Source organism: Parus major, chromosome 4A (assembly GCF_001522545.3).
Source record: "Parus major isolate Abel chromosome 4A, Parus_major1.1, whole genome shotgun sequence".
Lineage (NCBI taxonomy): Eukaryota > Metazoa > Chordata > Aves > Passeriformes > Paridae > Parus > Parus major.
This window is the reverse complement of record NC_031772.1, coordinates 15728816-15753003: the sequence shown is the minus strand read 5'-3', so window position 1 is coordinate 15753003 and position 24188 is coordinate 15728816. Positions and strand designations below refer to the sequence as shown.

Genomic DNA, 24188 nt, shown 5'->3' with positions numbered 1-24188 from the left:
CCACTGAACTCTGGTGAGCAAAGACAAACCCTCCCTGGGCTAGAACACGTTGAAACTCAAGATCAGTGTGTACCAATAAAGGCTAATTAATTTGTTATTTTCTATTCCTTCCTTTCTGTGCTTGCATTCTAAGACATATTGAACATTCAGTTTGTTTTTCACATCAGACAGAGCTTTACAAAATTTTTATCAGTACTCCTGTGGGGAGGAGACTCAGTTCCTCATAAGTCATTTGAAACCTCTGGTCATTTATCTACTCACCCTCCTTTGGACCTAAATCCACTACATGCTTTTTGAAGTTTGATGCCCCAAATCACAAGGCACAGTTGTACCATGACATAAACAGGGCCTAATGATGCTCTTTGTTCTGTTCTCCATTCCTTTACAAACAATACTTAACATTTGTTTTCTGACTGCTACTGTACCCTATAATGACATTTTCAATTATGTATCTGTTAAAGCTCAAAGAACCTTTATTGACCCAGTAGAACATATCCACCACCACCCAGAACTTAGAAAGGAACAAAGATAATCCTAGGTGCATTACTGTATGTCTAACACCACTGACGTTCTGCCAGTTTATCACTTGGTCACCACCAACACACCCTACTACAACAACCTGCAGCCAACTTCTATTATATGCTAAGTAACAGTTTTATGAAAAGTTTTGATATCACCACTCACTTCTGAGGCATAAAACAGCACAAGCACTAGCAGAGTCCTTTAGAACTCTGCAGTCACTCCTTGTTTTCATCTGTAACTTATTGTTTGCCTGCTAGAGGATATTCCCTTTTATCTGTGGCCATTTACTTTAAAGTTTTGCTGAACAGCTTTTGGGAATTCAGTTAGACTAGTATGAGGTTTCTCATTTCTGCATGTAGGACAACTCCTTCAAAGAATTCCAGTATGACAAACTATAAAAACATCAATCCCTCCTGCTTTCAATCCAGTCCAGAGACAGACTTCCAAAGCTCTCTGTAGCCAGGAGTTTGGCCAGCTGCTATCAAGGCAACAGCCATTCTCACAGCCCCTCACTGTGGGGTAACACCAAGGGTCAGATGTTCCCACAACACACCTGCACTGGAAGCTCTAATAGGGAGCAAGGACTGAGAGAGAAGACAAAGTGAAGCACTGTACTGGTAAACAGGGCTATGAGGAGAATTATCCTTTCACAGGATCAGGTAAGCAAAAAGCTTGGGAGATCTGTGGACTCCATCTGCGGGTGGCTAAGGGTGCTAGTGGAGGGTCAGTTGCCAAGATAAGAACTGCAGAGAACAGAATGCCACAGCATAAAGTAAGCCCATAGGACAGAACCTAGAGGCAACATCATCAGAGCAGAACCCAAACTGCTAACAGAAGCAGAAAAAGTAGCACAAGAACAAACACAGAACCAAGCAGAGCAGGTTCAGAAACAGCCCAAGGAGTACTGGAGAGCAGAGAACCACTTTTAAAATTAACTGCTCAGTCCCCAGTTTAGCAGGAACTAAACTCTCTACATCTATCTTCCAGGAGTGGGGTAGGTACAGACCTGTGGAGGTGCAGAGGACTACTGAGGTAATTCAGTAAAATATGATTATTTATGAGTCAAGACTATCCACTGAATCATTCACAGGATCTCAGGAGAAATCCCATCAAACAATCAAAATGCAAAGTTTAAGTCAAGGTGCTATAGGGAGAAGTACCCACTCAAATACTCAGCTGCATCAGACTCACCTGAAGAGCTCCCCAAATTTACTTTTGAGGTGACTGCAGGAGGTATACAGGTCATAGAGATAGGCCAGGATACAGCGCTCTGCTGAGGAACCATCTGAGCGGTTCATGCCATGTTTCACCACCCCACACAGACTGCAGAGAGACAAAAAGAAGTGAGTTGAACCCTCAGGCACCAAGTAGCTGCCTTTGAGGAAGGACATAGATGTCCATGCCCCTTATAAACCCTCAGCACATACACTGCTTCCTTACACACAGAGAGGGGGAGATGCCCTTACCCTTCAAAGACCTGAGCCATCTGGTCCTGGTTCAGGATAAGGCAGGAGTGGTAGTGCCGCAGCACAGCCACGATGCACAGGCACAAGCTGGTGGTATAGCTGCCAACAAGGTCGGAGGATTTCAACAGCAGTTCTGCCTCCACCACGCTCAGTTCATTCAGCAACTGCACCCAATGACAGAAAAACCCTTCAACAGCCACAGGGGTAAGGTATGGTCAGAAAGGGAGGAGGCACACCAAACCCACAGCCTATAGGACCTGCCAGGAAAGGCACTGCCAGGCACTTACTTTCCACTTAGGGATGCGCCCCAGAACAGTTGGCAAAATGTCTCAGGCAGTTACAAGGAGCTGTCAGGGCTTGGGTATCAGAGGGTAATTGGGACATGGCCACAGGCAGTTTTAAGCAGCTTGTTTGGTAGTTCTATCCTGCATAAGTCTCACTCTGATATCCTTTCCAGGCTAACAGCCACAATTCCATCAGCTAGGCTTCAAGAGACACCTGGTACAGGCTGCAGAAACAGCAACAGGATTTTAGCAGGAACCAGAAGGCAGCGTGAGCTGCTATGTGCCAAGGATCTTTCCAGGGGAGCAAGGTAGGCAAGGTGCCAGGGACAGACAATCCCCTTCTCACTCAGAACAAGCCCTGCTGCAACCAGGGACAGAGATGCAATGCAAGTCCTTTGGAAACAAGCCCAAAACCTGTGGAAGAATAATCCTCAGAACAGAGCACGCAAGACTATCTGCCATAGATAACCTGTTCCTAACAGCTGCAGCCCACAAACATCACAATGCTAATCTGACCACCTCCATGACACAGGTCAGAAGGTCACCAGTGATGACCAGAGCAGGCCAACTATCACAGCACAGATCTGCTGCCTCTCAGGTGGACAAAGCCCTCCCCAGGGGGCACCTGAGCACACTGCCCTTACCTGGATGGCAAAGTCGATAAGACCACTGATATTGAGTGAATACTCCATCAAGTCAAATATGAACTGCACATGCTGTACCAGAGGCAGGTGGTATGACATTCCCAAAGCAAAGCTGGTGATCTGTTCCAAGACATTACGAGATACCTGCAAGTGCAAGACAATACAGAGTCTCTCTCCCCTTCTAGAAGTCCCTCAGCAGGCTCATCTCCTTCCAGGAAGCTGCTCTCAGTAATACAGAGACACAGTCAGGGCCCAAGAAGGACAGCAGTCTTCAAATTTTCATACCTGAGATGTGACTTGGTGCTGATCAAAGTGAGAAAGGTGCTGGAACTTTGCAAAGATATCTTCAGCTGTTGGGAATGCTTCTGGCTTGCTCTTTTTCCTCTTCTGGCCTTCCTCCCCACCTACCAAAGTTGAAAACATCAGAAAACACCACCAGAGGGTTAAACATCAGCCATCAGCTTCTGACAGTTCCCCAGCAAGATCAGCCCCTGTCATGAAGCATAGGCAAAAGGCCTGACTCCTAGACCTTAACTTGATAAGGACTATCTTTAATTAAAAAAAAAACAAAACAACATTAAGGAATCCCTAAGAATGACAGTAGGGCAAGTTTATCCCAAATGAAAGTACTCCTTGGAGTATCCTTCTGTCTTGATTAGGAGATATACCTATTCTCTGATGAGAACAGACATTCTGAACTGGAGATGCTCAGCCACAAAAGTTTCTTTGTCAAAGCATTCCTTAAAGCATCATCTTTTTACCACATTTTAAGTTGCCTTTCAGGCATCAGACCAAGAAAGAAAAATTGTACCTAGATTCTCAGCCATTGGACACCAGATGCCCTCTGTTGATTTTGACCCAGCTATACAAATTTCCTATCCTATGCACTTAGCATGTGCCTAAAAGTGTAACAGCATGATACATTTAGCAAAGTCTTTGCCAAACACACATTGGAAAGTATTTTTTGCTTCTTGTACAAACATCTAAATGCAAGAATAAATAACATAAAATATGGAAAGCCAAAGTTTTGGCCAGGGTCTCACTCTGAGCCTTTTATGACTCAATTCTCTTCTGATGACAAGTTAATTAAAGAGACACTGCCAGCAGGAAACCAATTGTCTTACTTGCTGGCTATTATGTCTGAAAACAGAGCACCATTTCACACTCTAGTGCTACACTAGTACCTCTTACCAGACACTGTAGATTGTGTAAAATCCTTCCACTGTGAGACTCCAGACAAGGTAATCCACCAACTGGAAAGATGCTCTTACTTCAGAAAGGAGTGTCTCAAGTTCTACTAACCTGTCTCTGCAGTGCTCTTTCTGTTTAAGACTTTTAGAATGTCTTTGGTTATTTTCTTGATCGTATGCCGAGCATCGTCCCGTTGTTTTCCAACCCCAAAAAGAACTACCAGCCTTTGGTTACACTCATGACTGCATGACTCCTCCTGAGGAACCAAAAGAGACAACTGCATTAGCAACTACAAGGCTGAATTCTTTAATCTTGTTTCACATCTGGATCTCTGAAAGGAAAAGAAATCCTTCATCTCAGAAGCTTCTCTGGGAGTAAGCAAGGAACCATCCAGAAAAGCAGGACTTCTCCTCACCCAGCCACAGCAGGGAGAGACAGGAGCCTCATGACGAGGGCAGCAACAGGGGAGCAGTGTCATACCTGAGGAATAGGGAAGTGTGTTGCATACTGGATGTGCCGAGGCTGGTCATACAGGGATGCTAACATTCCTTCCACAGACTTATCCTTCAGCAGAGTCTTTGCTTCCTTTTCAGGATCTGGCTTTTCAGGGGAAGGGCTGGCTTTAGATTCACAATGCATGGGTGGAGAAAACATCTGGGGAGACACCAGAACAAGAAAACGTAGGTAAGGGAACATGGTCATGGAACAGTAAAGACTGCTGAAGGAATGTACCTCTGTTCAGGCCTAAAAAGGAGTAGGAAAAGGAAGGGCTGGAAAAACAGCCAATTCTTAAGGCAAAAACCAAGATAATGTGCTAAGAGACTATTCCTATTTTTTTTGCTTCTGGTCCATGTTGTATATTAAGTTAAAACACAAAAGGAAATAACACAATAGGAGTAATAAATTTGTGACTTAGAATTTTGGAAACAGCCCCTTCCACAGAAGTGAGGATCCTGGGAAAGCATATAGCTTTACATCACACTTGCCTGACATGTATCTTGAAATGTCAGAAATGGCTGGATGGATGTAGGGCATTTTTCAAGCACCATGAGTTTATTTTACTAAGTGCTTCAAAGTGTTCTGCTACCATGAACTATGCCCACAGATATGAAGAACTGTAAACCTGAGGAAGTAATGAAGACCACACTGTAGGATGAAAGCAGACTAATGTCTTCTCCCAAAATCAAGAAAACCTCTGCAACTGGTCACTGCCAATCTGATGCCATCATGGTCATTCATTTCTCATCCACTTCCAAGCAGCTGACTTCCTACCCTGCCCAAACCCTGGGCTAGCAGTAGCCAGAGCATAAGAGGTCCCAGGAACAACTGTGAGTCACTCAGCTCTGATGAATACCAAACTACATAAATAGGTTATATGGGCCTTTTACAATATGAACTGCCTTAAAACCCAGCCACTTCCAGCAGATACACAAAAGCAAGGCACATTCTGTTCCTGGGCTCACTACAACACACTGACCCTACTTACTGAGTAACAGGTAGGAAATGCTGGAACATACCGAAAAGTCTGTCTTTTCCATGTCATCAAAGAGCATGCTGGGGTTGTGGTCAATGTCCATAGGCTCTGAAAGACCTGTGTCCTGGGAACAGACAGAGCAGTTTTACACCTCAGTGATATATCAGGGAAAAAGAGAGTATTTGTTGACTACATTGTTTGTGACTACATTTGTTGACGAGCATTGATGTCAATGTTGGACAGTGACAGCAATATGCCACGAGATCCATGGCGCCTGGCAAGTTGGAGCCTGATACACCTCAAATATGGACAAACCTCACACAGCACCTCATGATATGCTGCTCTGTATTAAGCCATGCAAGATTTTCCTATCTACCCTTCTGCAATCTGCAGGTCCTTTGCAGTCACTGAGAACATAACCTTAAATTGAAATGCTAAGGAAATAGGGTGGGGGAAGGAAGAACAGGAGTCAACGGTACATCCTCTAGCAGGAGGCTGCAAAGCTGGTAAAAACAGGCAAGCACAACACAGAGATGTACAGGAGGGCCATGGTGTTTGTGCTCTCACCTCCAGCTTGATGCCACTGCTTCCCTCTGTCTCCTTCCTGTCATGTTCCTCAGCAGGGTCATCAAAGGGGGAGGGAGGGCGAGGCCCATGAGAATCCATGGCAAGATCACCCCGGGAGATGAGCGTACACATGTAGATGTTGTGGGAGAATACATCATGTCGGATTAGCTCACAGAACAGCAGCACCAGATTAAAGAACTCCACTTTCTCATTTTCCTTCCCAGGATCAGCTGAAAGGACAACACAGTCAGGGCCATCAGAGTAGTTCTGCACCACTATAAGCAACACCAGCCACCTAACCTAGGGCAAGAAAAAGCATTTCCTGAGATGTCAACACAGTGACTGATACACAGTTCTGAGATTACAGTAGGGACTAAAAGCAGAAAGTCCAGTTTCAAAAATTAGCAATTAAGTAAGTCAAAAGCTCTCCGGTGTCACAGCCCAGAGGCACTGGACTTTAGCCTAGAAGTGCTATTCCTGGGTGTACAAACAGCTGCCTGCATCATTCAAATCTGTTATCCTATCCCCCTTAACCTGTCTGCAGAACTTCCCATGAGAGCCAGAGCTCTGTCACCAGTTAAAAACCTCCCTTTGGCTCTCAGCCTGAAGTAACTCCTGATTGAACTCATTTATCCTTGGCCAATGCTCTGTTAACAGAAGTGACTGTATCATCTTTCTATCATCTGGCCCTGCAAGTTGCTTTTCCTCCCTCTCCAAGAAAAGCTCTGAATTGCAAGGAAGCCAGAAAGAGAATTTAGATGCACCCAATACACACAAGATAACTGCACACAAATGCTAAGTTTGCAAGAGAAGGAAAGCTAGAAACTGGGAGACCACAAGTTCTTATTTACATACTTAGCATAGGAGCTTGAGTGTCAAGGAACTGCATAAGGACATCCTGAAACACAGGAGCGCTGGCTGCTGACAGAGAGCCTGATGAGATGGAGCCCTTCTCATCCACGACTTCAGAGTCCCCACATCTCTGCAGAAACAGAAAAAAGTACCAACTGCTGATGCAGAGGAGAAACTTCCTATCCATGTATCTCAAAAAAGACGTCTTCAAGAGAATTTTTCTATCCTGCTCTTACAAGCAAGCCACCACACAGGTTTCTATAAGCTACTGCACAGTCTCCAAGTATGTCAGCACTTCTGCTGTCCTCAAGAAATGGGATATGCACCATCCCACAGGCTCATTTATGACCTACATTGGGTCAGATGGAGCAAATGCCATAATTAGCAGCATCAGTGACAAGAGGCACTGTGCTGATCAGCCTTTGCCTGTAATTGGAGTTAGGTAACCTCTGCTCTCCTTTACTGCCCCCAGCCTTCCAGGAATAAGGACCTACCTCAGCCTCGATCTCTGCTTGACGCTTCTCCAAGAGTTTGGCCACGACCATGGCCCTGTGGCGCCCAGAGCGTTTGTAGCTGACAGCCCACTCACACAGCAAGGCCACCACTGCATCATCATCTGGGGAGATCTGGGGGGACAGAAACACTGCAGTGAGACCCTGAGCCAAGCAGAAAAGGGGACCAGATATAACAGTGGGTCTACTCCTCATAGAACAGGGCCCAAAGACTGCTACATTCCCCTCCTCCTAACAGGGAGGACAGATGTCAAGCTAGAGTCTTTCTGCTTTGACTCCATTTTGCAACATTAGGTCCACAGCCCCTGAAAAATCTCCAGACTGACTCTGCTTCAGAAAAATCATCCCTCTTCCAGCAGCACATCTATAGAGTGGTAATCACAGCACTGAGTAAAACACAACTTCTTGACACCCTCATACAAAGTATACAAACAGCCAGTCCTGCAGCTCTTCTAGGAACCAGTGCAGTAGTGGATGCACCCTGGTCCTACACATCATAAAACACATCATCTCCCAGGCTAGGAGGAACCTGAACCGTGAACTCCCAGGAATCAGCAGACAGCCCAAAATGTAACCAGGTTAGTACTGACATAACAAGTCCCTAGCACCAATATGGTATGCAGACTGACACCTTTCACCAATGAATTCTCTCAAGCTTACATGCATTTGTTGGACTTTCTAGAGCACAGAACCCACCCTTCTCATTTTAGTACCTCCCTAACAAGGCTGCATGAAATCCTTTTCAATGGAGATCATGTCCCTTGGCCAAGGGCCACTACCTAGTCAGCTCTCTGCAGACATAGGACAGTAACACTGGGATATAAACAAGAACACAGCCACATCCAAGACCAGGGCCCAGCAGCAAAGTCCCAGAGCACCTCATGACTGTCTTTGGTAGGGCCCAGCCCAAATATCCTGTTATACAAGGAATCCAAAGAGTTGCTGAAGTCAGATCTTTCAAAGCTGTGACTGTCCAGAACTTCTAACGTATGCAAGACACGGCCAATAGTGAAACCTAGAAAAGAACAGAAAAGAGAAATGTGTATTTGGCACCTGGTACAACAGACTCTAGAGCAACACCAGGTGCATTTCCAAGGTAGCTGAGGTCAGAAGGGCCTACACCTTGTATCAAGACCAGTTCTACATGGAAGAAAAGACGGGTTGTATCTGTGGGTGATTCTCTTCCAAGTGAAAGAGAGGGTTTGGACCCTTTATCCAAATGCCAGATGGACCCTTCTCTAAGGCAAGTCTGATACATTCCTGGGGCCCAGGTTAAGGACATGAAATTATTAAACTTCCTAGTTTGGTACAGCCTTCAGACTATTACCCATTACTGGTCTCCCACAGAGAAGATGAAGTCGCAAGAGTAGTCCAAAGACAATCAAAAGGGACTTCAGGACCTTGGGACCGACCATTAAAAGGGATTCTGGGAGAGAGATTATTTTCTCTTCTATCCTTCCAGTTACAGACAATGACATTGGAAGAAACAGATGGGCCCAGTCTATTAACACATGGCTCCATGGCTGGCGTTGCCATCAAAGTATTGTTTTTTTTCTGACAATGGGAGGGCCTAAACAGCACCAGGCATGCTGGACTGTGTGTGAGAAAGTGGCTGGACAGTCACATCCAGATGGTAGTGGTCAAAGGCTCAGAGTCCCAATGGACATCAGTGATGAGTGGTGACATAGACAAAGATCAAATGCACCCTCAGCGAGTCTGTAGATGACACCAAGCTGAGTGGTTTGGTTGACAGTCCTGAAGGATGGATGACATCCACAGAGACCTGGACAAGCTTGAGCAGTAACCCGTGGGAATCTCGTGAGGTTCAATGAGGCCAAGTACTGCAGCCAGGGCAGTGTAACCCCAGTATCAGTCCAGGGAGATGAACAGATGGAGAGCAGCCCTGCTGAGGACTTGGGGGTGCTGGTGGATGAGAGGCTGGACAGGACCTGGTCTCACAGCCCAGAAAGCCAAGTGTGTCCTGGACTGCAGCAAAAGCCCTGTGGGAGGGGACTCTGCCCCTCTGCTCCACTCTGGTGAGACCTCACCTGCAGTGCTGCCTCCAGCTCTGGGGTCCCAGCACAGGAAGGACATGGACCTGCTGGAGCAAGTCCAGAGGAGGCCATGAAAATGACCAGAGGGCTGGAACACTTCTCCTAGGAGGAAAGGCTGAAGAGTTGGGATTGTTCAGCCTGAAGAAAAGGCTCTAGGGTGACCTAACTGTCACCTATCACACTAAGGGGGACTGAGAAGAAATCTTGAGAGAAACTTTTCACAGGGGCGGGACAAAGGGGAATGGTTTCAAACTGAAAGAGGACAGACTCAGACTAGATGTTAAGAAGAAATTCTTTCCTCTGAGGGTGGTGAAGCAGCAGGACAGATTTCCCAGACAGGAATGTTTGCTCCATTCCTCAAAGTGTTCAAGGCCAGGCTGGATTGGTCCTGAGCAACCAGATCTAGGGGAAGGGGTCCCTGCCCATGGCAGGGGAATTGAGACCACTTGATTTTTAAGGTCCCTTCCAACCCAGACCATTCCACAATTCTATGAGAAGTTTCTGCAAGTTCATTGCTTGGGCTCATTGCCCAAGGAAAGCTGTACCAGTCAGGCAAGGGTCCATCCAGCTTAATATCCTAACTCTCACTGTGGCCAACAGCAGATTTTAGGGGAAAGCATCAGAGCATGGCACAGAGACAAGAGGATAGTTCCCTAGTAAACATTTCCAGCTTCCAGTAACAGAAACTCCCTCTATACCTGGAGTAATGAACCCTTACAAGATTTTGCTCTGGAAAGAAAAAGAGCCATGTCTTACTGCTGACAGTAAATACAAACAGTAGTAGAAAGGAAAAAATCAAAAAGAATAGCCAGACAGGAGTTTTATCAGAGTAGCACAGATCAGGTGGAAAGAAACTTTAACCTACAGCAAGTTACCTGCTGTGGTTTCTTGGCACTTGTCAAATGACCAGCGAACCTCCACAGCCTGGCCACGTTCCTTTATCTGCTGCTCAATTTCGCGCAGCTTTGCCCGAACCTAGAAACAATGGACTTGTGTAAACATACAAAAGGATGCCTTAGAAGTCCTGTGAACAAAAATATTAGAAAACAAAGAGATTGACAGAAATTCTACTTAAGGTTAGATCTTGCCCATCTTCCAAGGACATCACTGTCTGGCTTATAGCAGAATGAGAGCACTTAATTCCTACAGAGTGAGACAGCACCTCCAGATATGCTTATCACACAACATGAAAAGAAAATTCCAAAAGAGCTATGATACAGCTGTTATCCCAATCTACAAGAGCTCCCTTTTGTGAAGGCTGCTCACCTGCTGTGTAAAGGCTGAATTCCCCCCTGGCATGGGCAAGTTGGATGGAGCTATAGGCAGGTGGTCCAGTGGAGAGCCAGTCTTTATCCTGCTATCAGTCAAGGAATAATGCCACACAAGGGCACTGGGGCAACACAAAATTATACTCTGCAACAGAAAAAAAAATCAGTATCACTAAACAAATTAAGGTCAAAACAATTAAGTTACAATTCTACAGAACTAACCACTACTTCATCCTATTGCCCAGAAACTCATTATCACCTATACAGCACATTTACTATCTGGGTGAGTTGGTTTTTTTTTGAGGTTTTTTTGGTTGGTTGGTTTGGTTTGGGTTTGGTTTTTTTGTTCTTAGCTCTGAAAGACCCTTTGGATCATACAAACTCATACCTCCAAGCACAACCTAACCCTCATGGTCCAGAAGCAGCATTTACATTAGTAACTTACAACACTTCTCAAGTGTAATGTCTGAAAAGAAATATGAGGTAACACATCTAAATTAATTTAACCATTTTGTTTGGTAATCATAAGTCTGATGATTATAGTAACAATACCATGCTATATGCATTCTCATTCTGTTATGATCTCATATACTCACATAAACACAGACAGAACTTCACTGAACAATTCCTATGATATTCCCCTACAGTTTCTGGTTCACAAAGTGTTTTAAACACTCAAACCAAAGAAACTGCTTATCTTGAGAACATTTCAACAAAGGTTAATTATGTACACTTAGAATTATGGAAATTCTTAGAAATGCACCTGTTTCTACTGAGACATACTAAAGATCAGACCATCATTAACCAACATCAACTTTTTAAGCAGGTTGTGTCTGAACTCCAAATCAGCTAAAACTTTGAGGTGTGTATGCTCATCTGTTTTCCCCAGATTTTTATATTAAAGACATGTTTTATTGCATAGAAAATAGAAAAAAACCCTCTAAACTTCTTCAACAGAAAGCAAAAAAGACTTAATAAGAATGCAAAGGGTTTATTTATAACCCTAAATTGCTCTCTAACCCTTGCTTCTAGAAAGATCCTTACTTCTAGTCAACTGTACTATAGGAATTTTCTTTCTCTTTCTCTGAGAGCTGTGTGGCTGCTTCTCGATCCTATGAGGGCTACTTCATCTCAAGCTTCTGTCTTGAGCAGCAGGTTCCCAAGCTTTGTGCTCTCTTCCTTTCCAACTCCCGCTCCATCCTGCACTCTCTGGAACCTTCTCTGCTTTAATAAGTCCTTTCTCCCCTGAAGAAACAAATCTCCACTCCTTCTGCATGGACCCACCTCACCTAGCCACCTTCCTCTTGAAGAAGAAAAACACAATCATGAATGAATGCACACACTGAACAAGATTCGCCTCTCTCTGACACGAGGACAGTAAGGACTGAATTCCACAGTGTCACAACAGCACCTGTTCTTCAAACATCTATCAGTAAGGCTTTGGCAACCTTGCCCTTTTATTTCAACGTAAACATTTAATCAATCCCACCTGTAAAGATTATGAGTTCAGAGTAGTTCCTTTTCACAGCCTGCTACTACTCCTAAACTACTACATTCTTCCATGAAGTGGGACGGGCTGTTTCTTGTGTGTACTGTTTGGTTGTGAGTTTGGTTTTGGTTTTTTTTTTGTTCTGTGGGAACTTTTATTCTGATGAGGGGTTGTTCAATTTTAAGAGTTGACAAAATTACAAAGAACTTTAATTTCTGGCATAATTTCCTTTCCTGGATGACAACCTGCTATTGATATAACAATGGGAAATAACTCTTTTTTTCTTATCCTTTCTTTTGTAAAGCTTTCCCGGCCATATGAGGCACCAGTGAATAGAGCAAAAGGCTCTATTCCAACCCATTTTTCTTATGCAAGTCAGTCAAGGGCACTGCTGTAGCACCGACGTCTGACAAAAGCTCTGTAACACCTCAGCAAAGATAACCATGGCTTGATATTTCTGTATTTAAGAAACTGCTGACTCAGACTGTAATGGTTTCTCTGTGATGGCACACAAATTGTCTCTGTTGACCCCAGAATCACCATCACTTAAACCTACCTGAAGGATGCAGCTGAGCCCATACACCACTGGCCGGTGCTGGGGGCACAGTAATAAGTCGCTGAAAGGGCTGGGAGGAGGATTCCCTGCAGCTGGCTGAGGGGTGGGAGTTGAAGGAAGAGCATTCCCTGTCTGGGCAGACAGGATGTGTGGTGGGTGCCCACCAGCACCATCCAGCTGCATAGCAAGCCTGCGGGTGCAGAAGTAGGCCAGACGTCTGGACAGGTATGCAGACTGCACAAACTCTCCAGAGTACTGCAGGAAAGATGGAAAGAGAGGCAAACATCCTTGTCACAAGGAGCACAAGAAAAAACCTGACCTTCCCAAAGTACTGCACTGTGTGGCACTTCCTTGAAGAGGCAGTGCCTTTTTACAGAGAGCTCCTTAGCATCATGGATCACCCACTGGCTGCTAAGCATCAAAAAAACCCTTGAAATGCTCCCTGGCAATGACTTAATGTATAAAAATGTACCCACACCCAGCCTTCCCAGAGCTTCAAAGGTTTGCCCAGAATATGTTGCAAGAGAAAGAAAGAAAAAAGCCGTTTCCGTGTACTGGTGCACAGTCAGTGGAACTATCACAGTTGTGGCATGGGCAGGGATTATCAAGTTCAGTGCAGGGAAAAAGGGTAAATGAGAATAAAAACCAGAAAAGAGCAGGACTAAAAAGACATCCTTGCATGAGCTAAGAAGGATGCTCATAGGGACACTCCCTGGTGTTCTTGGTGCAAAATAACTCATTATCCCCTTAGGTAATACGAAGGGGATGGCCAAAGCAAAAGTCAGTGCTCTCCTAAAGCAAGCTAAGACTGCATTTCTCACCCGCAGCAGCAAAGGAAGGAGCATTTTCAGAAATTCATCTTCTCCTGACCGTATCTTCTCAAAGCACTCAAGGACCCATGTCAGGAATTCATGCCGGTCCAGCATGCCATCCTGCATGAAGATAAAAGCAGAGCAAATGGATGGAAGTTGAAGTAACCACCACTTAGGTAAAGGAAGACTAGCAGCAGCCTGCACTCCAACAGTGGAAATCACTCTGCAATTTTCACAGTTCTGTGCTACCCGTCCCATCACTGCGCCCAAAACTGCATCTAGTCCTAGTGGTCTATTCACAGAAAAAAAGCATTTTGCAGAAATAAATCACTTGGCATCCACTCCCTTTGCCCTCCTCTGCTCACACCGACCCAGCAGCCCCCACCAGTCCCTCACCTGGAACATGAACATAGCCAGTTTCTCATTGTAGTCCCACTGCTTCAAAGCCTGTTCCACCTCTTGGGGCACCGGTCCTGATGGTGAACCACAGCCTTGTCCTGGGAGCTGTCTGTAGAACTCTGCAATTTTCTGCAGCTGCTCTGACAGGTACTTGGTGATAATCTGTGTCCATTCTGGAGAAAATAGATTAGCAGTGAGCACTGTGGCAAAGAGGAGTAGGAAAGAACTAGGATGGTGCATAGGTGGAAAGCAAAAAAAAAAAACCAAAACAAAAACCAGAACACAGTCAGAGGAAGTCTTCTAGACCACAGCAATCTGGAGCAGGCCAGTATGCAAAGGATGTTGGATCCAGTAATGCTTAATGAAATTGGAAACACTAACAGGGAGTAACATACCAAAATTCTCTGGGAAATGTACATACTCACTTGGGAAGTAGCTAATCAGTCATCACTAAATGACAGCTTTACAGTCTTTGTATGGTAAGAAAAAACCAGGTTAGGCAGCAAAGGAGTTCAGTAGAACTTAACAGGGAGAAAGAAAAGTCAGGCTCCCACAAAGTATTAATGGCTGCTCAGACTTATTTTTCAGAGTACTTTCACAGGTGGGCCTGTTGTTCAGACAGTTAATTACATCAAAACCCAAGGACTTTTCAGCAGGAAAGTTTATATGAATTTTCAGGCTACCTCTTACTAATCAAGAGCAGGCTTAGAAGGAAACAGCTGGAATGGACAAACCCAGTGCTGCCCACAGAGTGCTTACCAATGAAAGGATCAATGACATGACGCTTTTTCACCTTCGTTTCCGTGATGGCAGCATAATAGGCACAAGTCATTTTGATGAGCCAGGCTGCTCTCATTACTGGGACAGTGTATTTTGCCAAATAACCAAAGACCTCTTCCTTCTTGCTAAAGATGGGCACCTGTAATAAAATGGAGAGGGAAAACTGAACCAAGCACTCAGAATAAGAACTAAAGCAGCTATACCTGCTGCAGGCATGAAAAAGGTAAAAAGGGAAGAGAGCAACACTGTACCTCTACCTTAAAATAACCTGCTGCCAAAATTCCCTTATGGTCAGAAAGCAGCAGAACCAGAGCTGCATTTCAGTATAAACAGAAAATTTTTCAAAAAAAATTGAAAGAAGACAGAAAATATAATTATGTCACTGTAAATCCATGCAGAGTCCTGCAAACACCTTGGAGGTTATCCTCCAGAGAGCACATAAAGAGCTGTGAAAGACAGACTAAGGACTGGGTCAGTAACGGAATATTTGCCATACAAAGTGAAGACATGGTTTTATACACAAAACCAAGTGGTTACAGAAGTCTCACAATATCATGAATATTCAACAGAAGACTTTGAAAAACAGGAAACTGAGTACACAGGAGGAAGGAATTCATTAATCCAAGATTAAAAATTCAAGATCCAACATAGGAGGATACCAGTGAAATCATCAGACTGCAGGACTATAAACCAGGAAGCAATAACACATGACAGAGAAAAGTACAGCTGTGGGGCTCATTTCCACACAATACTCCAGAGAGCAAAAGTATGTGGGTTATCATAGAGGAATGAAAAAAAATTCACAAAAACCAGGCCCATTTGGCAAGTATCTTTAAGTCCCTGAACTACTGATGTTCATTTACCTGCTATGTTTCCTACATTCTTCCCAATTACTCTCTGATGCCTCAAAGTCAGACTATTTGGCTGACAGTCGCTCTTTCACATCAAAGTTCATGAAAATGGATAGAGCTCATTGCAGGGAGACAGGCAAAAACCTTGAAAGGTTCAAGCTTTCACCATGACCTCAGGAAACTGACAGCCAAAATGCAAAGAAGGACTAAGTTTATAAAGAGTCAGATTCTAGGAAAATCTGATTACTACATCTTCCCCCCAGGAATGATCGTTTTGCAACTGGGAATTATGTTTTCTCCACAGTGCATACCAGATTCACAAGTATCTTGTTTGTAGGCCTCCCCTGACAGAGAGCTATCTCCCTTGCTATCAGGCCTAATAAAATGCCAGAGTAAGACCCCTCTTTCATATTCTACAGAATTGACAGCTGTAAGGGAAATATCTACCTAGACTCCAGAGCACAGAAATACTGTAGCCTGGCCAGGAGCAAGTGATAGCACACATACTGTCCTCTGATGAAAAGCAGAAACACCTCACTGCAACAGAAGTCTGGGAAGTCATTTAGTTGAATATTTTCAGTAATTCTCACTATGACTTTTGAGAACTTGAAAAACCCTCCACAACAGAAATGTCCTAATCTAAGCAACACACCAAAGGCAACAGTGGCAGCTCTTCTGAAAAACAAGTGAACCTTAAAATAAATCATTCTTGTCCTACAAGCCAAAAGGCAAAGTTGAACACACCTCCAAATAACAGACAAGAGACCAGTTCTCAAAGTGTGGACAACAGTCAGGGCACTACAAATTCTATATCCACTCTTTAAGCTGAAAGCTTCATAAGATGTATAGACAAGAAACTTCTCCGAACAGTAAAGACCTTCAGAAAACCTCTAGAAACAAGGACAGATTAAATTCTCTGCCCTGACAGGCTGCCTCTCCTGTAACATACCTTCTTAGCAAGATGAGTGAGGGGCTTAGTTCCAGCCAGATCTGTGAACCAGTTGTTTATGGCACTCTGAGAACGTGCTGTCACCAGCCAAAAGTTATCCTTCTGATTGACCTGGGGTTTCCGTCTCCCTGTGTCAGGCAGGGTGTTGCACCGCAGCTTTTCTGCAATAATACTGCTAAAATTTGAGCTGATCTGGAGAAGAAAAAAAAAAAGGATTAATTATATTTCAGAGGTCAAAGACCTGATCAGTGTGCTTAAAATATCATTTATCATTCCTACCAGAAGTCTCACCAGTACCAACTTTTGAAACACAAAATAACTGCCAATAACTTTTTTACTATACTCACAGAGATGAATTTGTCTAGACAACTCATACAATAATCAAGCAGGGACTCAGGTTGAGATGGACACAACCCTTTAAAAATACTTGTCAAACCAGACTGAAGGCTTCTCAGACAGAACTCAGCCAAGGAAAACAAATATCCTGTGCTTATTGATTGCCTTCCAACCCAGGTCGTTACCAGTAGTTTTGTCAGGAAGTCAACATCTTGATTTCAGATACTGAAAAAATGGAGTTGAAGCCTATTATATAACTCCCATTTTTAAACTTCCAGATGTTTCAAGAAATAGTACTTACCTTTTACCGTGGCCATCATGTAAGCAAACCAGTAAGCTTCCCTCTCCTACTATCACAGCCTTGTGCTTTAGTTGCAGAATTTAAGGAGTCCTAGATGTTGGCTTAACGAAGACTGCAGACACAGACCTGCCCCTAAGATGCACTGAGCTAGACAAGAACCCACTCTCAGAGGTGAAACACAGTTCTAAACGAATGCAGAACTTGCATTCTACAGAAACGGAGAGTCAAGTGTTAAAAACACCCATACAAAAGGGAAAGATCTCCTAGTTCTCGACACAAGGAAGGAACGAGACCCAGGACTGTCTAGGATCCAGCAGCCTGCCCTCCCAAACCCGCCCCTCGACCGTCGGGATGTCTCTCACCTTCGCCGGGTTGAAATTGACATTTTTGGCACTACCATGCTCGTCCCCAGAGACCGCCGGCTGGTTATTGAAGCCTTGCTTGACATTCAGCGCAGTCAGCTCATCCTGCGGGGGAAGGACGGTCAGCAGGGCCCGGCACGGCCCCTCCGCGCCCACCGCCGCAGCCTCTGTCTCCACCGCGGGGTCTGAACGAGGCGAGGCCCGGCTGCTCCCCGGACCTCCCCCAGCCCTCGCCACCAGGCACCGCCCAGGGCAGCGCTGGGACACGGGGACCCCGGCTCCCCCGGCCGGCCAGCGTCCCCCAACCCCAGGGGACCCGGCGGAACGGGGCCCCTCGCCCAGCTGCCGGCCCTCGCGCCGCTAACCCGGCGCTTCCTCAGGTCCGGCCCCGGCACAGCGGTCCAGCACCCCGGGTTCCCCCAACACACTCGACTCCCGCACCTCCTTCTGCTTGGGGTCCTGCGGGTACACGTCGGGCGGCCCGAGGCGCGGGCGCTTGAGCGGGCGGTGCTCGTAGCTGAGGACGCCGAAGGCCGCCATGGCGGGCCGGCCGGGCGGGGGCGGCCGGGCCACAACAAGGGCCGCCGGGGCCGCCCGCGCCTGCGCGCTGCGCCGGGGCAGGTGGGCGCCGCCGAAGGAGCTACGGAGGAGCACGGAGAGTTCCGAGCGTTGCCGGAGAGGCCCGAGTGTTGCCGAAGAGTGACGAAAATTGACGGAGAGACCCGAGTACTGATGTTACTGGACCGAGGAAAGACGAAGAGCACCGAACGTAGCCGGAGAGGTCCGAGAGAATACGGAGAGAGCCGAACGTCTCCGAAGCAGGAACGAGCGAGGACAAAAAGAGCGGAGCGCCGCAGGAGAGTCCCGAGCAGTACCGCGAGGGCGCGAGCCTGGGTCGAGCGAAGCCGGAAAGTGTCGAAGAGAGACGGGGCAGCCCGAGGGGCATCACGTGACACACCCGGCAGCCTACTCCCCCCCCAGCCCCGGCTGCCCCCCGGCCCCGACACCGGGGCACTCCCGGCACACCGGCCACCAGTACCCCCGGTGCGGCCATCACCGCACCGGCAACAGCCTCCGCGGACACCGGCCGTACTGTCACACACACAGAGCCCCGCTGTGATTCTCTCCCTGCAGCCTCCTCCTCTGACTGCCACAGTGCCTCCCAATGACGCTCCCAGGGATCCAGGCGGGCTGGGCGTTGGGATCCCCATCCCAGCCATGCTCCTGGGGCAGACCAGCGGCGATGATCCCTGCACCACGGCAGCGTGAGCCATGGGAACACGGCAGGATGAATTGGGAGGTCTAAGAAATTGTGAGGCATGGGAACTGAGGAGGAAGGGTGACAGTCCCAGTGGGACGACCCGTGGGGTGCCAGTGGGTTAGCTGTGGTATCCCAGTGGGATAAGCCATGGAGTCCCACTGGGATGAGCTGTGGGGCCCCACTGGAGTGAGCCATGGCCCCATAAGGTGGCCCTTGGGGCAGCACGTAGGGGCCCCCCGGTGGAGGCGGTGCGTGGGGCAGGAAGCAGTGTGGTGCGGAAGCCGGCAGTCCTGGGTGAGGCTGTTTGCACGCGTCCCATGTCAGCAGCCCCCATGGCGGCTCCTGGCACCTTCCTCGTTCCTGTCCTTCTCCTCCTCCTCCTCTGTGGGCCGGGTCCCTACCCTGCTGCTGTCCACAGCCACCCAGGTAAGGGGGCACATGGGAAGGCCACAGGCCGCTTTTGTGGGTGGCGCTGGGGAATGGAACTCCCCAGTGATGGCGGGCGAGGACAGGATGTGGGGCTGTGTGGGCTGGCACGCTGTTGTGGCACACACCAGGGACCCTGCGACCCCTGATGTTCCCCAAGACCTGCGGCACCTATATGGTCTCTTGCAACTGGGCTGCCAGGAGGGTCAGGCTGTACCAGGGAGCCCTGCTGGGGGGTGTCCTCACACCCACTGCAGTGCTGGAGCATTTCTGACCCCGCCAGCCCCTGGCTACTAGTCCTGCAGTGCTCCTGCCTCACCACTTTACTGGCAGATCCTATTGGTCTGTGCTACGTATGGGTGCTGGTCAGGATGGTCAGTGGATCTGCACCAGCTGCCCTTTCCTTCCTGGTCACCTCAGTAGTGCTGCGCAGAGGAAGGGGACAGGACATAGAGGCTTTTCTTTCCACCTGGCACTCTCATCCCAACCATTGTTTTCTGAAAGAAAAATCCACTCCTTATCTGGCTGTCAATAAAACAACATATTTCTGTGGGAAAAGCTCCTCTGTACCCCTGGACCTCCCGGACTGCCAGGAAGGTGCCCTCCATCTCCACACGTAGAAATAGCCTGTTTGCGCCATTGTGTTACATTACAACCCAGGTGGACTCTGGCTTTCTTTTCTTTTTTTCTTTTTTCTTTTGCAGGGGCTTTCTAGGGCCCCTGCAGTGCTGGCTGATGAGTTTGTTTGGTTCTCATGGAGGGAGGCTCCTAGGGATATCCAGGATTCAGGGATCTAGCATGTGCCATGTCTCTCCGGTACACCCCTGGGGCCAGGCTCAGCCACCCACCACTGCCATGCCCAGCAATGTCTGTTGCTTGCAGGGGTGGAGTGTGTCCTCTTCAACGAGGAGTACATGACCTGCATGTGGGGGAGCAGAGAGATGCCCTCAGTCAACTACTCCCTCTTCTACTGGTAGGTTCCCTGGCCAGTCCTACAGCAGAGTGTCCAGCAGTGGGTCCCTGGCAGCAGGGGAGCTTGCATCCTGGCATCAGGCTGCTTCTCCTCCCCAGGCCCAGGGTGGGGCAGGCTCTGTGTCCAGGGCAAGCATGATGGGATGTGCTGGGGAGCTGGGGCATGTGAGGCCTTGGGAAGTCCTGGTAACCCACTGTGGCACAGGTACAAGAATACATCTGACAAGGAGGTGGAGTGCAAGCACTACCTGCAGGACCAGGGTGTCAGGGTCGGCTGCCACTTCAAGCAGAATGAGCTCATCCAGTTCCAGCCTTTCCATGTTCTCATCAATGCCAGCATTGGCGGCAAAACCCTGGAGATCCCCAGCAAGCGCATGTTGCTGCAGGACCTGGGTACAGAGGGGTGGGAGGGACCACCCTCTCCTCTGCAGGGCTGTGGGTTCTCAGAGCTCCCCAGTGAGTTCCCAGCTGGCAGCAGGGCCACTGGGGCATGGGGCCAGCCCTCACTAGGCGTTACCTGTATCTTGCAGTGAAACCAGCGGCACCAGTCAACCTGACCATCCACAACATGAGCAACAATCAGCTGCAGCTGACCTGGGACTCCCCATACCCCAAAGGCAAGTGCCTGGAGCATGCTGTCAAGTACAAGAGCAACAAGGACACCAGCTGGACGGTGAGAGCTCTGGCCACAGCACCCTTGTGGCTGTGCCTGGGGGTGAGCTGTGCATCAGCTGCCAGGGTGGTCCCAGCCAGCAGCACAGGGCTCATGTCTCTGCAGGAGCTCTTGGTGAATGGAGATGTCTTCTCCTTACCCAGCGTGGACTATGAGAAGTCTTACACGTTCTATGTGCGCAGCAAGATCAACGAATACTGTGGCAGCACCCAGTTCTGGAGCGAGTGGAGTGTTCCTGTCATCTGGGGAAGCAACTCCACCAGCAAGGGTATACTCTGAGGGCTGCAGTGGGATAGGATAGACTGGAGCATGGCAGGGCTCGCAGGCGAGAGATGGCCAAGCAAGTAGAGAATGGGCAGCAGCTGTAGGGGCAAGACCCATCTGGGTATGTGGGGTGTCAGCAGCAGCATCCTTTGTACTTCTGGAAGCAAAACACACCTTGCCAGTGGGACCTGCTGACTTTTGCCAGGGTCTTCTTAGCACTGGAGGGCATGGCTGGGCCAGGACAGCTAGTTACAGTGATAGGATGGCAGGGCCTGGGGACAGGCCCCTTCTCCATCCTCTGTTCCCAGTCATGGCCACTCATAAAGAACCACCTGCAGGCCCACCCCACTGCCACAGTGGTGTGCTGTCCGGGGGTCAGTTTCAGCCCCACTCTTTCCAGGCACGGTGGAGGAACAGCTGCACTGGTTTGGAATCCGTACAGTCTTGGTCCCCATTGCCTCCTGCCTGCTCCTGCTGGTCCTTGTCATCCTGCTGGTGCGCACAGAAAGGTGAGTGTGGGGAGCTGATTGGGGGCAGCAGCACTGGGGCTTTTCCCCTCTAACACACCTCTCCTGCACAGGGTATGGGTCATCCTGATGCCCCGAATTCCCAACCCCAGCAAGAATTTTGATGAGCTGTTCATCACCCACAACGGCAATTTCCAGGTAAGACAGTACAGGCAGCCCTGCCCTGGGCCCACCCCTTCTGTGTGGGGTTGGGGCTGGGCTGGGTGGCAGCTCCTCTTACCCTGCTCTGCTCCCTGGAGGAATGGGCTGGAGTCCCCAAAGATGTCATGGAGAGTTTCAAGACCAACTACAGTGAGAACATCTGCTATGTGACTGAGCTGCCACCCAAGGAAAGCCATGAGAACCTCTGGGACAGCAGCAATCATACACCACCTCCAATGCCTGGGCCCCCAGCCACCCCCAGTGAGCACAGCCCCTACCAGAACAGCTACGGGAGAGTGTGACATACTCCTGCACCCTTGCATCCCCCATTCTCCACAGCTTTGCTTCCCAAACCTTACTGCTCCTCAGGCCCTGCTCCTGCCATGCTTCTGCCAAATGCCCTGGGTCCCTGGTCTTTCTTCCTGCCAAGTCCTCCTACCTGCTCCAGGGTGCCCACAAGCACACCCAGGGACGTGTCCTGATGAGTGGGCAGCTGCAGCTGAGCAGACAGGGGCCACTGGCCAACTGATGGGGACACACAGGATGAGGAGTCTCAGGGGGTCCAAGTGTGGAAAAATAAGGAAAGATAGGCAAGAAAGACTGTAAACATGCTTGAGTGCCTTGCAGCTGATCTACAAAAACACATGTACCAGACTCATCGTTGTTTAGCTTTGTGTGTTCAGTAAGAAGAACTTCTGTGTTTAGATAACACAGGCCTGTGATAGACTTAGTGGCACCTTATTTAACATGCTTGAGATTCCTGGCCTGCTGTGGGAAAGATCAAATCTCAGTGGTAAACCACAACTGCACAAATCCTTGATAAACAGGCAGAAACAGCAGGTTCAGTGATCCTTTAGGGTGGACCAAGATCCACAGTGCCTGCATCCCTGCTTATGTTCCTCTGCCTGGGTGCTGCCTGGGAGATCCTCCAGTCAGTCAAGTAATGAAAATAAATTTCCTCTTTGCCTTTCATCCGTGGTTTTGTGGTAGTTCCTGTGTCCTGCCTGTGCTGGCTCAGACAGCAAGCCACTGTGTTATCCTGGCAGTTCCCCCAAGGCCTTGCTTCTCCTTCACCAGTGTCCCCAGTTTCCAGTGACAGTAAAGCTCTGCCCACCAGGGGTTTGCCCAGGCTCATCCTGCGGGGTCTGGGGAAAGCACCAGCAGAGCCCCAAATCCTGAACGCTTCTGACCTCTCATGCACAGTAAAGCAGGGCTCAGCCCTGCTGTCCCAGGCTCACAGTGGCAGCATGTTCATCAATCAACATCAAGCACATGGATGAGTCCCGTCCTGGCCATCTCACAGGGCTCCCTGCACACTCAGACGATGTGCTATGACCTCACCGGGCAATGGGCTCCACTCTGGGCTCTCCAACCACTTCTGGGGCCACCTGCAGCCCCCAGCCACTGCTGCTGTCCCTGCAGATGACCAGACCTTTCTAGCCAACACTGACTGCAAGCCCCTGCCGCTGCTCTTACAGAATTCCAGATTCAATTATGTTGGAGAAGACACTGGAGATTATCGAGTCCAACCTGTGTCCAAACATCACCATGTCAACCAGATCACAGCACTGAGTGCCACCTCCAGTCTTTAAACATCTCCAGGGACAATGACTCCACCACCTACCTGGGCAGTCTAATCCAGTGTCTGTTCACCCTTTCTGGGAAGAAATTCTTCCTGATGTCCAACCTCAGCCTCTCCTGGCAGAGGGACATAAGACCACACCCTCCCATCCTATCACTGCTTGCTTGGGAGAAGAGAGTGGAACCCTCAGCTGGACCCTGAGACAGCCAGGCCTTGCCACATCAAGACCCCGGCACAGCGGGACCCCAGCACAGCCGGGCCCTGGCACATCAGGACCCTGGCACAGCGGGGCCCTGGCGCAGCTGGGCACAGGATGAGGGTCCTCGGCACAGCAGACCCAAACACAGCCGGGCCCTGGCACAGTGGGACCCCGGCACAACGGGACCCTGGCACAGCAGGACCACGGCACATCCAGGCCCTGGCACAGCCGGGCCGTGGCGCAGCGGGACCCCGGCACAGCCGGGCCCGGGATGGGGGTCCCCGGCCTTGTTCCCCTCCGCGTCCCGCGGTGCCCAGGACAGGCAGCAGCGCCGCCTAGCGGCGGGGCACCCCAGGCCCCGCCCACCCCAGGCGGGGGCGGGGCCTGCGCGCCGGGCACCGGTAACTTTCCAGCCCTGCCCACGTGGTGCGGTGGCGGCCGCCCCCTGGTGGCGGCGATTGGCGCAGGCGGGCC

General features: G+C 48.8%; 2 protein-coding genes across 8 annotated transcripts in view; one reads left to right on the top strand and one right to left on the bottom strand.

The window, feature by feature from the left end:
• Positions 1–18245, bottom strand: part of MED12 (mediator complex subunit 12) — a 36115-nt gene extending 17870 nt beyond the window's left edge. For 5 of the 6 annotated variants that reach the window (XM_015626633.3, XM_033514067.1, XM_033514070.1 and 2 more), the window contains exons 1-20: positions 18111–18209; positions 17670–17774; positions 16671–16862; positions 14850–15009; positions 14088–14263; positions 13701–13811; positions 12880–13134; positions 10833–10979; positions 10442–10541; positions 8391–8527; positions 7495–7626; positions 7004–7130; positions 6149–6378; positions 5625–5705; positions 4588–4761; positions 4219–4363; positions 3202–3320; positions 2917–3060; positions 1989–2152; positions 1714–1845 (exon numbers count right to left, since the gene is read on the bottom strand). In XM_015626633.3, the coding sequence (XP_015482119.1) occupies positions 1714–1845; positions 1989–2152; positions 2917–3060; positions 3202–3320; positions 4219–4363; positions 4588–4761; positions 5625–5705; positions 6149–6378; positions 7004–7130; positions 7495–7626; positions 8391–8527; positions 10442–10541; positions 10833–10979; positions 12880–13134; positions 13701–13811; positions 14088–14263; positions 14850–15009; positions 16671–16862; positions 17670–17774; positions 18111–18209 (2930 nt within the window). Of the gene's footprint in view, positions 1–1713; positions 1846–1988; positions 2153–2916; positions 3061–3201; positions 3321–4218; positions 4364–4587; positions 4762–5624; positions 5706–6148; positions 6379–7003; positions 7131–7494; positions 7627–8390; positions 8528–10441; positions 10542–10832; positions 10980–12879; positions 13135–13700; positions 13812–14087; positions 14264–14849; positions 15010–16670; positions 16863–17669; positions 17775–18110 lie in introns of all 6 variants that reach the window. The other variant, XM_033514066.1, reaches the window with a different exon arrangement.
• Positions 18246–18663: 418 nt separating this feature from the next.
• On the top strand, positions 18664–22905 carry IL2RG (interleukin 2 receptor subunit gamma). 2 transcript variants are annotated; one of them, XM_015625961.3, is made up of 8 exons: positions 18664–18934; positions 20239–20329; positions 20534–20721; positions 20859–21001; positions 21107–21269; positions 21666–21774; positions 21846–21930; positions 22032–22905. In XM_015625961.3, exons 1-8 carry the CDS (start codon positions 18835–18837, stop codon positions 22233–22235), a joined length of 1083 nt encoding a protein of 360 aa, XP_015481447.1. In that variant the 5' UTR covers positions 18664–18834; the 3' UTR covers positions 22236–22905. The 2 variants fall into 2 exon arrangements, with proteins under 2 accessions (XP_015481447.1, XP_015481445.1); XM_015625959.3 differs by lacking the exon at positions 18664–18934 and adding an exon at positions 18967–19356.
• The last annotated feature ends 1283 nt before the right edge of the window (positions 22906–24188 follow it).